General features: G+C 31.6%; 1 protein-coding gene across 5 annotated transcripts in view; it reads right to left on the bottom strand.

Annotated features, from left to right (window-relative positions):
- LOC127738807 (uncharacterized) overlaps positions 1–17802 on the bottom strand; it is a 51403-nt gene that overhangs the window by 21481 nt on the left and 12120 nt on the right. For all 5 annotated transcript variants that reach the window (XM_052250191.1, XM_052250193.1, XM_052250194.1 and 2 more), the window contains exons 8-11: positions 12496–12579; positions 10496–10579; positions 5729–5764; positions 4364–4627 (exon numbers count right to left, since the gene is read on the bottom strand). In XM_052250191.1, coding sequence (XP_052106151.1) covers positions 4364–4627; positions 5729–5764; positions 10496–10579; positions 12496–12579 — 468 coding nt within the window. The remainder of the gene's footprint in view (positions 1–4363; positions 4628–5728; positions 5765–10495; positions 10580–12495; positions 12580–17802) is intronic.

Genomic DNA, 17802 nt, shown 5'->3' with positions numbered 1-17802 from the left:
AATTTAAAAAACGGGACTTAAAATTAAAAATCTAAATACACGGTTAGATTTGGAATATCAAAGAACCCCAATAATTCAATTTTTGATGAAATCAAACAAAGTTTAATTTTGGACCCTTTTGACCTCAATATGAACCAATTTGATAGCGGGCCCACAAATAAAAATTCTAAATTCATGGTTAGATTCAGCATATCAAAGAACCCCATATATTCAATTTTTGTTGAAATCAAAAAAAGTTTAATTTTGGACCCCAACTTGGACCAACTTGAAAACTGGGCCCATAATCAAAAATCTAAACACATGTTTAGATTCAGCATATCAAAGAACCCCAAGAATTCAATTTTTGTTAAAATCAAACTAAGTTTAATTTTGGACCCTTTGGACCTCAATGAAGACCAATTTAAACAAGAGTGCACACACTGAAATGTCTCGCCTTCTTTACTAATCATTGATTTTATGTTGATAGTCCTAAATATAAAGCTTTATTACAACTGTCACATAAACTTAACATTAACCAAGAAAACTAAACATTGACCAATGAACCATGAAAATGAGGTCAAGGTCAGATGAACCGTGCCAGGCAGACATGTACAGTTAACAATTCTTCCATATAACAAATATAGTTGACCTATTGCTTATAGTTTAAGAAAAACAGACCAAAACACAAAAACTTAACACTGATCAATGAACCGTGAAAATGAGGTCAAGGTCATATAAAACCTGCGTGACTGACATATAGATCATAAAATATTTCCATACACCAAATATAGTTGACTTATGGCATATAGTATTAGAAAAAAAGACCAAAACTCAAAAACTTAACTTTGACCACTGAACCATGAAAATGAGGTCAAGGTCAGATGACACCTGCCAGCTAGACATGTACACCTTACAATCATTCCATACACCAAATATAGTAGACCTATTGCATTCAGTATAAGAAAAACAGACCAAAACACAAAAACTTAACTATAACCACTGAACCATGAAAATGAGGTCAAGGTCAGATGACACCTGCCAGTTGGACATGTACACCTTACAGTCCTTCCATACACCGAATATACTAGACCTATTGCTTATAGTATCTGAGATATGGACTTGACCACCAAAACTTAACCTTGTTCACTGATCCATGAAATGAGGTCGAGGTCAAGTGAAAACTGTCTGACGGGCATGAGGACCTTGCAAGGTACGCACATACCAAATATAGTTATCCTACTACTTATAATAAGAGAGAATTTAACATTACAAAAAATGTTAACTTTTTTTTCAAGTAGTCACTGAACCATGAAAATGAGGTCAAGGACATTGGACATGTGACTGACGGAAACTTCGTAACATGAGGCATCCATATACAAAGTATGAAGCATCCAGGTCTTCTACCTTCTGAAATATAAAGCTTTTAAGAAGTTAGCTAACGCCGCCGCCGCCGCCGTAGCCGCCGCCGCCGCCGCCGCCGGATCACTATCCCTATATCGAGCTTTCTGCGACCAAAAGTCGCAGGCTCGACAAAAACGGGACCCAAATTAAAAATCTGAAAACACGGTTAGATTTGGCATATCAAAGAACCCCAATAATTCAATTTTCGATGAAATCAAACAAAGTTTAATTTTGGACCCTTTTGACCTCAATATGAACCAATTTGATAGCGGGGCCTACAAATAAAAAATCTAAATACATGGTTAGATTCAGCATATCAAAGAACCTCATATATTCAATTTTTGTTGAAATCAAACAAAGTTTAATTTTGGACCCCAATTTGGACCAACTTGAAAACTGGGCCCATAATCAAAAATCTAAATACATGTTTAGATTCAGCATATCAAAGAACCCCATATATTCAATTTTTGTTGAAATCAAACAAAGTTTAAATACTGGACCCTATCATGGACAAACTTGAAAACTGGGCCCATAATCAAAAATCTAAATACATGTTTAGATTCAGCAAATCAAAGAACCCCAAGAATTCAATTTTTGTTAAAATCAAACTAAGTTTAATTTTGGACCCTTTGGACCTCAATGTAGACCAATTTAAAAAACAGGACCCAAAATTAAAAACCTAAATACACGGTTAGATTTGGAATATCAAAGAACCCCAATAATTCAATTTTAGATGAAATCAAACAAAGTTTAATTTTGGACCCTTTTGACCTCAATATGAACCAATTAGATAACGGGGTCCACAAATAAAAAATCTAAATACATGGTTAGATTCAGCATATCAAAGAACCCCATATATTCAATTTTTGTTGAAATCAAACAAAGTTTAATTTTGGACCACAATTTGGACCAACTTGAAAACTGGGCCAAAAATCAAAAATCTAAATACATATTTAGATTCAGCATATCAAAGAACCTCATATATTCAATTTTTGCTAAAATCAAACAAAGTCTAATTTTGGACCCTTTGGACATTAATGTAGACCAATTTGAAAACTGGACCCAAAATTAAAAATCTAAATACACTGTTAGATTCGGCATAACAAATAAATAAATGTGATCAAAGATTTTACAAATCTAATGCGCCATACTGTGCAATTAAAGATTACTTCTTGAAATTTTTCAATATTTGAAATTTGAAAAAAAAATAATATTTGAAGAATAATTCTTTTTAATTTCTGAAATCTGAAATGAGAAAAAATTGGCCCCCCACAATTTCTTTTTATCCCCCCCCCCCTTTTTCCCCCAAAAAAATTCTTTCCCTCAAGATATGGTCATAATCTCAATTCAAATTTCCAATGGAGTTGGCAACCATAATTACCCATTTAAATTTACCATAGTGCTAACTTAATCTATTTTATAATAGAATTAATAAAAATATAGTGTCAAATCTTTCATATGGATTTTTTTGTAAAAAAAAAAGATAAAAACATTTGCTGATATTTTTACTGGTCTTCCTTCATAAATATGCATTTCTTTAAACATAATTTAAAAGCAGTGTAAGGGAAGTAACCAAAACGTTGTATTTGGATTACCTCCCTTACACTGTTTTAGATTATCTTTATTGTTCATTAACCATTACTTTATACATAATTTAAAAGCAGTGTAAGGGAGATAATTTCAATGATGTATTTGATTTATCTCCCTTACACTGCTTTAAATTATGTTTTGTACTAAAGTATTTGTCCATTAACCAGGACAACCTTGTTTTTCCCCCTTTTTTGCCCCTAATTCCTAAACGGTTTGAGCCATAACCCCCCAAAGCAAATCCTAACCATCCCTTTGTGGTATGGAAACTTGTAGTATAATTTCAGAGAGATCCATACACCGTTCCACAGTTATTGTCTGGAAACTAGAAAATGCTCATTTTTGGCCCCTTTTTGGCCCCTAATTCCTTAACTGTTGGTACCATAACCCCCAAAATCAATCCCAACCTTCCTTTTGTGGTATTTAACCTTATGGTCAAATTTCAAAAAGATCCATTCACTTAAACTAAAGTTAGAGTGCGAAAACCAATATGTATTCGGACGACGACGCCGGACGACGACGACGACGACGACGACGACGACGCCGGACGACGACGACGACGACGACGACGACGACGCCAACGTCATACCAATATACGACCACAAAATTTTTTTGCGGTCGTATAAAAAGTTTGTACAGGTTTTTTCATTTTCATAGGTTGACAAGTATGTATCTGATAGTTTTTATCTCTTTTAATGAAGAGAATTTCTAATTTCTGCAGTTCATTTCTTGATAATTATATATCTATCAATCAATAATGCCAATAATGATACTAAATTAAACTTTCAATCTCTTTTCATTTCATTAATTTATGCTGTATGATCCAATACCTAAATATCATGGACAGTAACCCAACAATACATCCCAAGTGCCTGTGAGCACTGAAATGTAAAGATTGATTTCTTATCATTTGGCAATGTGGAATTCAACTTATACATTAGATTTAATTAAGCTAAATGGAACACAGTTAGGCAACATAACAGGGGTTATCTTCATTGTTGATAATTTTTGTTGAATTTTAACTTATTTTTATAACAGGATTTATTTTTAAAGCACACTGTCGAACCATAAGTACATCTGACTAGCATTTCTGAGAACATCAGCAGACAAGTTTAAGGTGTGAGAAACTGTAAGGTGAATGTTAAGCAAAAAACTTTTTTGGAGGAGCAAAAAGTTTTATTTGGGAGAATAAACTAACTGGTATGATGTACAACCACGCATTTTACCCTTTTTTTTTTTAAATATTAGCCTTTAAATCAAATTGAGGAAAACACTCGGTCAGTTGTTCTTGACATTCATCAACTTTTACTGAAAAAAATGCAAGTTATCTATTTTAACTAACAAATTACAAAATGTAAACAAAAAACAAAAAAAACAGATGTTCAAAGATTCTTACCTTGCACTGACACTGCTATTATAACACTATCAATCCCATTAACTCTACAACTGTAATCTGCAGTATCGTGTACAGTGATGTCATCAATTTTTAAGGATGGATATGAGGTGTTTGTAGTCTCTATATATTTGGTGGAACAGATCTGAATAGGTTTTCCATCTTTAAACCATTCTACTCCAGAAGATGAACTATTCCCATTTCCTAACATATATTTCAGATCCACTGAGCTTCCAACTTTAGGTTTATGCTTATCCTTAACTGCTTCTGAAGACAATTATGAATAACTATTCAGTCTTACAGTATTTCAAAAGTGTTAGATATTGAAGAGAAGGACAATTTAGGAGCCGGTACTGCTCATCTTGCAACTAAAAATAATCTCAATAAGTGTTCCTGAATATTTTTCATGTAAAAGTGCATGGTGCTTCAGCATCTGAAGATGTTTAAAAACAGAAAAATTGTTTTGAAATTCAATTTAAAAAAGTTTTAGCAAGGCTTCCCCATACCCAGTCTAGTCTGCTTGTTCTGGGTGTATTCACATAATAAAAATGTTCATTTTGCATAAATTGTATTTCAATTGCAAATTTAATTCAAAGCCCCTTATCAAAATAAAATGGTTTTAGAAACCCAAAGACACAAATCAAAAATCTCATATGTGACCTGTAAAATGTCAATTGACACTAACAAGGTAAAAAGAAGTCAATCGACACAAAACAAAGTCTCAAAAGCTAAATGCAATAAGAATATCTTAAACCATAAAATAATTCACAATAAACTATATATCATAAGTGTTAACCTAGTATATTAAGATTTATATACATTTTTTGTTCTTAAATACTGACAAACAATAACAATGCAATTTTAGTCATAGCATATTGCAACTTGTAGTTCAAAGTCTTTCAAAACAGGAAGTAGGTGTCTGACAGATCCAAAAAGCACACAAAAGTAAAAACTTATCACTGTTGGGCTGCTGACCAAATATGAAGTTATTCTGTACAGTAGTATTAGAAAATGTGTGACAAAATATTTTCAGTTCATTCAACATATTGAAAACTTAAAAGTATCTGCAAACAGAAAGTAGGTATCTGACAGATATGAAAAGTGCTCACACATTACAACTAATCATGGTCAAGCTGCTGACAAAAAATGAAGTCATTCTGTTCAGTAATTTCTGATAAAAGTTTGACGAAAACATTTTTTGGACAATTGGCAGGTTGACAAATGAAAGAGGTGATTCCAATATAGCCCAGACTGGTTTTACAAAAAAGTAAGATAGCTAGGTTGTTTTTTGTTTTTGTTTTTTTGGGTTTTTTTTTTTTTGGGGGGGGGGGGGGGGGGGTGTTTGATGGCTTACTCCATTATACTTACGTATTATTATTAGTGGAGCCTGTTCTTCACCTGTAACTATAGTTAAAATCTTTGTACTATATCAAATAAAATTCTCTATAGAAAGTTAGCAAAAATAAGCATGCCATAAGACATAGCATGTAGTAATATTCTCTGTAGAATATTTAGCATGCAATATTGTATAGTGGTAAATTTTCCTGAGGGGTTTCTATTCCTAAATTTTATGATTAAAGTGATATGAAACTTCAAATTTAAAAAAAAAGTTGAACATGTTTTATATACTTGAATGACTAAGTTTTACTCTAAAAGAAGTATTAAACGTGAACTTTTTTTAAAAAGAAAATCCTTTCTTTTATCAAAGTCTTCATAAATGTTCCAATATTGATTTATTGACTTCCAAGACACTAATTCGCCAATATTTTCCCGTATGCAGTGACCTTAACTACGAGACCTCTCGTTATAACTTCGGCCACCGCACAGCGCAAACGCAAGGGGAAAACCCGAATGAAGGTATGTAAACACATGTGCTCTTGAAGGTAAATAGAAATAACAGATTCTTAAAGAACAAATTTAATACAACAAATCATTTAACAACTGTTAAGGAATAGTTTAATTAACAAATGGGAACACATGGAAAATATAAAAACAAATGTCATGGCTCTTTCAATTCACTTATCTGTCACGCTTTCAATGTGCTCTGTTTTTATTGTTTATCAATGCCAAGATACGGTAATCTTCGGCAACAAACTCGAAAGTTAATTAGCTTGCGATCAACAACCACTGAATGAAATATTATTTATAGAATAACTAATCGAAGAATTCAAAATGAGAAAAATATTCAACGAGTGACCAAACAACACATTAATTCACAAATGCGCATAGCGCATGAGTTAATTATCAGTGTTGTTTGGTCACGAGTTGAATATTTTTCGATATTTGAATTCTTTGATTAGTTATTCTTTTTATTACATTGGCAAATGGCTTTTTTTAATGAAATTAATGTAGAAAATGTAAAGAACTATATTTTTTTTCTACGCATTCACAATTTGTTTTGATCCGACGTTATCGACGTCTTGACAACGCCTATTGTTGTATGATGTCAGAGAGTGAAATAACCACGTTTATTTCACATGTGAAATTATCGGTTTTTATTTGACTGGGAAATCAATGTAATTCAATGCTACCAATGTAATAATTGTCGATAATAGGTTACAGATGTGTAATATGAAAAACATGTATGCAAGACTTAGTTAAGTATATATGAATGCATTGGTTCAATAATTTAGATAACATAAAAATTTCAAGAAACTGGTTTCATATGACTTTAACATAAAATACAAAAATATCCCGTCAGGAATATTTGATTTTAGTGTCGATATATATCCTCGTGTTACAACCTCAAACAAAGGCAACAACTGTTATATTATTATTCTCTTATGGTTGTGGCCTGTTATCTATTTCTTGCATGAAGAGATATTTCTTGTATCACACTGCATGGAGTGTGATAGGAAAAAGTGATACGAAACATGCATTCATTTGACTGGCTTATTCAGCATCATGAATCAATATGACGACATTTCCATTGGCTATTCATTAGGTCATTGATGACTTCCAAAGTTAAGACAATTTCGTCTATGACAACTGACATATATGATTTCGTCAATAATATACAAAACACTCACACTTTTCCCCTGAAAATTTTCTTTTTTGTCAAATTTAATTACATTCTGAAGTGTGCAAAATGTTTTTAATGTCTTATGTTAAATTTTGAAGCTGGAACAGGACACATAACGTCATACTTGTACATGTATGTGCAAAAGACTAGATCAACAATTCATGGAATTTTTTATATAACACAATGAATGCGTTGACCATTAGAGAAATAGGTTTATCAACTTGTAAGAATTGGATATGATCGCTTGATATCAACTCTCGTTAATTAATTTAAATAGTAGCAATAATCTTGTTTATCATTATATTGAAATCAAATAACTCAAGTTGATATCAAGCGATATCCAATTCTCATTTGTTTCATTAAAATTGATCCCCTAAGAAATGTATTAGCTTATTATTACCTACCCCTAGCCTTTAATTAAATTTGTTTCTTGCCACAAACATAATTTTACATTGTCATTTTATAGCATAAAAGGTACAATACCTCGCCTTACGGTCACAAAAATTCAAAGTACAATTATTGTACTAAGACTCAGAATTCAACCAATCAGAATGCTGGATTTGATGTTTCGAGCACAAAATTTGTACACCTGAGTACTGAGTCAAGGCTTGTGACTGTAGGCCCTGAACAAACTATTGCAGATACAGCATATTGCAACTGTTAATTTCAAGTATCATACTTTTCTACTCTTAACAAAATGCCAGTTTAGAACAAAAGCAGCAGTTTATATAATGATTCAATACATGATTTTACAATCTAGACAGTTTAAACAAAATTTTAATAAAAGGGGTTTGAAATTTTATTATTGCGAACCCAATGAAAGTTTTCCACAGTGCCATCTCTATCTTGACCAGGTATTTAAACTTTTGCAAGTTCACCTGTCCTATTGAATGAATACAATAGCTATTTTTCTCTGTGTAGTTTATTCACTGGGACCTTTAAATTTCTTCTAAGAGAAATCTATCACTCATTGATTATTGCGAACCCAATGAAAGCTTTCCACAGTGCCATCTCTATCTTGACCAGGTATTTAAACTTTTGCAAGTTCACCTGTCCTATTGAATAAATACAATAGCTATTGTTCTCTGTGTAGTTTATTCTCTGGGACCTTTAAATTTCTTCTAAGAGAAATCTATCATTCATTGATTAAATTACCTGAGTAAAAAAATGATCTTATATGTAGACAAAAATACTTTTTTTTATACTCATTAACTGTGTGTGATGATGTATTTATTCAATATTAATAATATATTTTCATTCAGTTTAATATAAACATTGATTCAATCATAAAAAGTTGATTTCTGACAAAACTTTCAACATTGTTCCTTTTAAAAAAAAATTTGTTTGACATGAATAAATACTTGAAAATTATGATGTTCAAATTAAGATCTTCTTAAATGTATTCTATATAACTAGACAAAAAAAAATCAAATTTCAATAGGAACATTGATAAAACTTTTGTTTGAAATCAACTTTTTATGATTGAATCAATGTTTATATTAAACTGAATGAAAATATATTATTAATATTGAATAAATACATCATCACACGCAGTTAATGAGTATAAAAACAGTATTTTTGTCTATAATTAAGAAAATTTTTTTACTCAGGTAAATTAATCAATGAGTGATAGATTTCTCTTAGAAGAAATTTAAAGGTCCCAGTGAATAAACTACACAGAGAAAAATAGCTATTGTATTCATTCAATAGGACAGGTGAACTTGCAAAAGTTTAAATACCTGGTCAAGATAGAGATGGCACTGTGGAAAACTTTCATTGGGTTCGCAATAATTTACCTGAGTAAAAAAAATTTCTTATACTTTTTATATACTCATTAACTGCGTGTGATGATGTATTTATTCAATATTATAATAATATATTTTCATTCAGTTTAATAGAAACATTGATTCAATCATAAAAAGTTGATTTCAAACAAAAGTTTTATCAATGTTCCTATTGAAATTTGATTTTTTTTTTTGTCTAGTTATAGAATACATTTAATAAAATACTGTAAACCAACTTATTTTCACAGATAGTTATTCATGTTAACTTATCCCTTTTATTTCTATAAATCTATGTCTGAGAGGATTATTTATTTTGACATTTTTTCACAAACCTTTAAGCTTGATTAGAATAAATGTACATTGAAGTACAGTCTAAATGGATAATAAGAGTAAATATTAGCATTGTCACTTTCATAGTTTTTTTGGTCCAACACAAAAAAAATAATTTGAAAGTCACAAATTTCCATAGGAACATAGCAAAATTTAATGTCAAAACATTGGAACAAAATTATGAAAAGCTGTAGACAATTTAGTAAAAATTGTTAAATAATGCAAATAAAGTAAATCAGTTTATTATAGCTAATATTGCAAATAGCCAATGCAGACAACTTACCCTAATACATTCTAGAAGCCTACTAAATTATTAGATATTGAATAAATCAACATCACATATAGTTTTGTGTGTCCTTATTTAGTATTGGTACATGTATTTTTATCATGGAGAGTTAAATTTTTTGTTCAGGTAAATTAATCAATGAGTGATAGATTTCTCTTAGAAGAAATTTAAAGGTCCCAGTGAATAAACTACACAGAGAAAAATAGCTATTGTATTCATTCAATAGGACAGGTGAACTTGCAAAAGTTTAAATACCTGGTCAAGATAGAGATGGCACTGTGGAAAACTTTCATTGGGTTCGCAATAAGAGAAAAATTGTGTTAATGAGATGAAGTTATTGAATTTATTTCGTACACAATCTTTTGATGCAAATTTTGTAATTCAAGAGGGTTTAATAGCTTTCTATCAACTAGCTTGCTCATTGTTGAAGACCACAGGGTGACCCATAGTTGTTCATTTCCTTTTCCTTTGTTCTTCTGTCTCAATTGTAATCACTCTACTTTTATAAAACTGTAAATTCTATAAAATGAATATCCCACGGAAAATATTAAGAATTTGAAAGGCAAAGGATGATGGATCCGTCACACCCCCTGTATATAGATTTGTGGAAATAACGTTATTTCAAATGAGCTGACAAGTTTCCAGGTACACTATTTACCTTTTGGCCAAAAAGGTTTACCAGATCACATAATTTATCTCAGCACAATACTTACTCATTGTATTTCTAGTACCTCCCTGGTAGTTCTTTGCGGTGATATTATTTATAATCCAGCTACAGCATGCAATATCCTGTAGTTCTGAAATAATAAATGATTAAACTATCATTGCTCACATAGTATCTATGCATACTATTCACTTATGTCATCTATGCTGTGGCAGTTGAAAGGGCACATAAGCCTAAATGTGTGCAAACAACACAACATAAGTGCACATGCTGAAAAGTGTTGCCTGCTTTACTGATCATGATTGAATTTATGTTGAAAGTCATTAAGAAGAAGGTTACACATGTACTACAAGAATTACATATAAATAACATTATTAATGATCCACGTAAATGAGGTCGGATGCACCCTGTCAGAAGGACAATCATTTCAAACCCCAAATATAGTTAAAACTATTACCTGTAGTATTTTAGAAACAGACCTAACCAAGAAAACTTGACTTTGACCAATGAACCATGACAAATAGGTTAAGGTCAGATGGGCCCTGCCAAACAGATATGCATACACCTTACAATCATCCCATATACAAATATAGTTGACCTATTGCTTACAGTATCTGTTAAATGGACAAAACCATGAAAACTTAACATTGACCAATGAACCATGTAAATGAGGTCAAGGTCAGATGAAACCAGCTGCCAGACAGACATGTACACCTTACAATCATTTCATACAGCAGATACAGTTGGCATATTGCTTCTAGTATCTGAGATATGAACTAGACTACAAAAACATGAATGACAGAAACTTTGTAACATAAGGTATCTCCATACAAAGTATGAAGCATCCAGGTCTTCTGAAATATTAAGCTTTATTCAAATATTCTACACTGCCCCCACTGCAAGATTGTACTCCCTATTATCAAAATTCTAAGTTCTGTCAAACAGATTGGGACTGCCCAAAAGATATGAAAATGGCTTACACAATACAAATCTGCAGAATTAAGTTCTAGACTGAATATCAAATCATTTCTTAATACAAAAGCTGAGAAAGATTACTCAGGCCTGGCAACTATCCCAATTTGTAGGGGATATCACCCATGTGAGTGGTTGGCCTGACTATTCAAATCCGCCATTATATGAACTGTATATCTCAAAATAGCTATTCAAATGAGTTAAATGGCATTAAAATTCATATATACTCCTTAAAATTCTTAGTATATCCTATTGAATATACCTTTAGACATGTTTAAAACATGCACTAGGTCCTCTTACGTTTAAAATCCCCAATGGAAGTATTGAAAAGTTGGCAGGTATGAGATGTCATGAATGTTATGAGTGTAAGAAGGATAGACAAATCAATGAACAAAGGGACATGGAAATTGTAGTATTCCATGAGTATGGGTAAACTAAAATTGACCTTTCAGAAAAAATATCTGCAAAAATATAGGAAACACATAATTTGTTTTCATTTTTACTAAATATACAGTATTTAACCATTTTTAACAAGGTTTTATAAAAGTAATTCTAGATAACTTATTAATGTTACAGACATTATATAAATAACACATAGCTGAGAGGGTGATAGAGCAGATTGTTACCAAGAGAAAACATTGTTAACCACAGCTAAGCCAAGGTTGACAATGATTTTAGAGGGGTAACAATCTGCTCTATCACCCTTTTAGCTATGTGTTATTTACTTTATTATATTGAATGGTATGTTATAAACTGTCTGTTCAAAAATCACGTCTCATACATAACAGTCATCCCTATTTAGTAAAGCGCACAAATGATCAAACATCTCTGTGAAGGGTGACAGAGTATTTGCCATGGGATAAGAGTAAATTGTCTTCCTTGTATTAACCAATCAGAATCCCGCATTTTGATATGAAGTATAATAATAGAGATTAACATATTGGTTCACAAAAAAAAAACATGTCAAAAGATGTTTATTTTGTTCTCATAAGTCTTCTGTCCCTTAATAACTATTTTCTACTGGCTTAATTTTTTGGGGGGAGAATTCAGAGCTAAATGTGTTTTAAGTATACTTACTACCAATTTTGACAAAATAGACCAATAAAGCCAAAATACCAGCAAATACTACTACAACTAGTATAGCAACTGTTGTCTTAAAATCTGAAATAGAAGATAAATAACTGTATTTATTATTTCAATTATCAGTAATAAACAAACATGTCTTATTTACAAATAAATATTTCAAATTGGTAAACACCTAAATAAATAATTTACAACATAAATATAAATAACTATGGGTTCTTTTGACAAAGCTCATAAATCATCTCCCACATTTAAATTATCTTTATCCCATAAAAAAATCAAAGAAACTATTAATTGAGCAGGGGCGGATCCAGCCATTTTCAAAATGGGGGTTCCCAACCAAGGATAAATTGGGGGTCCAACCATATGTACCCATTCAAATGTATTGATCGTCAAAAAAAAAAAGGGGGGGATTCCAACCGCGGACCCCCCCCCCCCCCCCCCCTGGATCATCCACTGATTGAGTGATAGTTGCTTAATGTCAACCAACCAATTGTGTCTCCATATATAGTATAATTACATACCTTAATGAATACTTTAGTGAAGAAAGCATTTAATATGCTTTAGCAACGACAACATATTTACAACATGACAAAAGTTAAACAGCAGAGGACAATGCATAAGAAAATGCTTCGCCGAGCGCAGCCTGATACGACCGCAGAGGTCAAACCCTGAACAGTTGGGGCAATTTGAACACAATAGTCAAGCTTGATACTGTCTGAATTTGGATTGTGATAAAAAAATTTACATAATTTAGGTTTCTGACACAAAATAAATGTGGTAAAAGATCTTAAAAATTTGAAATGGGACATTTAATTTAACAAGTATAGCCTGATATCCAAAATCTAACAACATGGTTAGATTCAGCATATAAAAAAACCTGAATATGGACTAATTTGAAAACAAGAGCCAAAAATAATAAATCTAAATGCACAATAAGATTCAGCATAGCATAGAGCCGCAATAATTCAGTTTTTGACGAAAGCAAACAAAGTTTAATTTTGGACGCTTTGGACCTCAATGTAGACCAATTTAAAAATGGGACCCCAATATCCAAAATAGTAATAAAAGGTTAGAACCCCCAAAAAATTAAAGACTTTAAATTAATCCAATTGAAATTGTTGAAAAGATTTGTATTAATTTTCAATTGAATATTTCTTGCTATTGTGCAATACTGTGCAATTGAAGATTTCTTGCTATTGCGCAATACTGTGCAACTGAAGATTTCTTGCTATTGTGCAATACTGTGCAATTGGGTCAATATCCCTAATGCGCCTCAAAATGAGGAACTCAAAAGTTCTGTGTAAACAAAAAATCTCTGTGTAGTGATATTTGACACGTTTCTATGATAAACAAGTGACTGAGCTTAACCATTTGTGTTGATTTAGAAAGTAGGGGAACATAGAATAAATGTGTAAAAACTATGGAGCTATTAAATGTGTTCAAAGTATTAAATTTTCAAAGAACTTATTGTGTTAAAAAAGGGATTTTTTAACACGAGGAGCCACATCACGAAAGGTTTTTTGGGGTTTGCTAATTTACGGAAAAAGTAATCTCACTTCATACCACGAAAATTTAACCACATATGTGAAAATGTCTCAGCTTCAAAACAAGCCATCATACATATCCAAGTTAATGATATGGACTGAGCAACAGAAGAAAACGTTACCATTACCGCCTATGGAGAAACAATTGCGAACATTGACCCATCTTACAACAAGATATCAGTAGCTCTCAGACTGATTTATGAAGGATTGCACCTTGTACACCAGAGAAAATTGTGAAAATGAAGGTTAGTTGTCTTTAATATATACCTAGTTATCACAGCTGGTTCTAGATAAACATTATCTATAAAGATCAGCCACTATTTTTGCTTTTGAAATGCATTACTGGCACGGGGCTGAACACTTCTTTTATGCACAATCTAATCTCTGTTTTCCCGAGAGATCCGAAAGGTACTTGTTATGATTGGAAACAAGCATGAAGATTTAATAACATTATTAAATTGTAAGTAAACATGACACAATAAAGTCTTTGTTTTGTAATTATCATTCTAGTCTACAGGAATTACTGATAATATAGAAAAATAACACACTTCACACAAGTAAAACAAGAGGCTCTCAAGAGCCTGAATCGCTCAACTGTATTTCAGAGGAGATTTTTAAATGTTAGCAAACTTGATGAACAAATTGTGTAAAATTGTCTTTAAAGGGCAATAACTCCTTAAGGGGTCAATTGACAATTTTGGTCATATTAACTTTCTTGTAGATCTTACTTTGCTGAACATTATTGCTGCGTACAGTTTATATATATCTATAATAATATTCAAAATAATAACAAAAAACTGCAAAATTTTGTTAAAACTACCAATTCGGTGGCAGCAACCCAACAATGGATTGTTCGATTCGTCTGATAATTTCAGGGCCAATAAATTTTGACCAATTAAACAATTTTACCCCATGTCACATTTGCTCTAAAAGATTTAGTTTTTGAGAGATAAGCCAAAAACTGCATTTGACCCTTATGTTCTATTTTTAGCCATGGCGGCCATGTTTGTCGATGGATACAAACTTCGGATACAATATATAAACAAGATACCCTAAGGAACATTTACTTAAAGTTTGAAGGTAATTGGCCCAGTAGTTTCAGAGGAGAAGATTTTTTAAATGTTAGCAAACTTGATGAACAAATTGTGTAAAATTGTCTTTAAAGGGCAATAACTCCTTAAGGGGTCAATTGACAATTATGGTCATAATAACTTTTTTGTAGATCTTACTTTGCTGAACATTATTGCTGCTTACAGTTTATATATATCTATAATAATATTCAAAATAGTAACAAAAAACTGCAAAATTTTGTTAAAACTACCAATTCAGTGGCAGCAACCCAACAATGGATTGTTCGATTCGTCTGATAATTTCAGGGCCAATAAATTTTGACCAATTAAACAATTTTACCCCATGTCACATTTGCTCTAAAAGATTTAGTTTTTGAGAGATAAGCCAAAAACTGCATTTGACCCTTATGTTCTATTTTTAGCCATGGCGGCCATGTTTGTCGATGGATACAAACTTCGGATACAATATATAAACAAGATACCCTAAGGAACATTTACTTAAAGTTTGAAGGTAATTGGCCCAGTAGTTTCAGAGGAGAAGATTTTTTAAATGTTAGCAAACTTGATGAACAAATTGTGTAAAATTGTCTTTAAAGGGCAATAACTCCTTAAGGGGTCAATTGACAATTATGGTCATAACAACTTTTTTGTAGATCTTACTTTGCTGAACATTATTGTTGCTTACAGTTTATATATATCTATAATAATATTCAAAATAGTAACAAATAAAATGCTTCGCTGGGGCGCAGCTTGATACGACCGCAGAGGTCGAACCCTGAACAGTTGGGGCAAGTATGGACACAACATTCAAGCTTGATACAGCTCTGAATTTGGATTGTTATTAAATATTTGACACAGCATAGGTTTCTGACACAGAAAGAATGTGGTCTAAGAACTTGAATTTTTTTTAATTTACCTATTATGGTCCAATGTCCAAAATCAAAATACATGGTAAGATTCAGCATATCAAAGAACCCCATATATTCAATTTTTGTTAAAATCAAACAAAGTTTAATTTTGGACCCCAACTTGGACAAACTTGAAAACTGGGCCCATAATCAAAAATCTAAACAATTGTTTAGATTCAGCATATCAAAGAACCCCAAGAATTCAATTTTTGCTAAAATCAAACTAAGTTTAATTTTGGACCCTTTGGACCTTAATGTAGACCAATTTAAAAAACGGGACTTAAAATTAAAAATCTAAATACACGGTTAGATTTGGAATATCAAAGAACCCCAATAATTCAATTTTTGATGAAATCAAACAAAGTTTAATTTTGGACCCTTTTGACCTCAATATGAACCAATTTGATAGCGGGGCCCACAAATAAAAATTCTAAATTCATGGTTAGATTCAGCATATCAAAGAACCCCATATATTCAATTTTTGTTGAAATCAAAAAAAGTTTAATTTTGGACCCCAATTTGGACCAACTTGAAAACTGGGCCCATAATCAAAAATCTAAATACATGTTTAGATTCAGCATATCAAAGAACCCCAAGAATTCAATTTTTGTTAAAATCAAACTAAGTTTAATTTTGGACCCTTTGGACCTCAATGAAGACCAATTTAAAAAACGGGACCCAAATTAAAAATCTAAATACACGGTTAGATTTGGCATATCAAAGAACCCCAATAATTCAATTTTCGATGAAATCAAACAAAGTTTAATTTTGGACCCTTTTGACCTCAATATGAACCAATTTGATAGCGGGGCCTACAAATAAAAAATCTAAATACATGGTTAGATTCAGCATATCAAAGAACCTCATATATTCAATTTTTGTTGAAATCAAACAAAGTTTAATTTTGGACCCCAATTTGGACCAACTTGAAAACTGGGCCCATAATCAAAAATCTAAATACATGTTTAGATTCAGCATAGCAAAGAACCCCACATATTCAATTTTTGTTGAAATCAAACAAAGTTTAAATACTGGACCCTATCTTGGACCAACTTGAAAACTGGGCCCATAATCAAAAATCTAAACACATGTTTAGATTCAGCAAATCAAAGAACCCCAAGAATTCAATTTTTGTTAAAATCAAACTAAGTTTAATTTTGGACCCTTTGGACCTCAATGTAGACCAATTTAAAAAACAGGACCCAAAATTAAAAACCTAAATACACGGTTAGATTTGGAATATCAAAGAACCCCAATAATTCAATTTTAGATGAAATCAAACAAAGTTTAATTTTGGACCCTTTTGACCTCAATATGAACCAATTAGATAACGGGGTCCACAAATAAAAAATCTAAATACATGGTTAGATTCAGCATATCAAAGAACCCCATATATTCAAATTTTTGTTGAAATCAAACAAAGTTTAATTTTGGACCCCAATTTGGACCAACTTGAAAACTGGGCCAAAAATCAAAAATCTAAATACATGTTTAGATTCAGCATATCAAAGAACCTCATATATTCAATTTTTGCTAAAATCAAACAAAGTTTAATTTTGGACCCTTTGGACATTAATGTAGACCAATTTGAAAACTGGACCCAAAATTAAAAATCTAAATACACTGTTAGATTCGGCATAACAAATAAATAAATGTGATCAAAGATTTTACAAATCTAATGCGCCATACTGTGCAATTAAAGATTACTTCTTGAAATTTTTCAATATTTGAAATTTGAAAAAAAAATAATATTTGAAGAATAATTCTTTTTAATTT

Source organism: Mytilus californianus, unplaced genomic scaffold (assembly GCF_021869535.1).
Source record: "Mytilus californianus isolate M0D057914Y unplaced genomic scaffold, xbMytCali1.0.p SCAF_4, whole genome shotgun sequence".
Taxonomy (NCBI): domain Eukaryota; kingdom Metazoa; phylum Mollusca; class Bivalvia; order Mytilida; family Mytilidae; genus Mytilus; species Mytilus californianus.
This window is presented reverse-complemented; position numbering and strand designations above follow the sequence as displayed.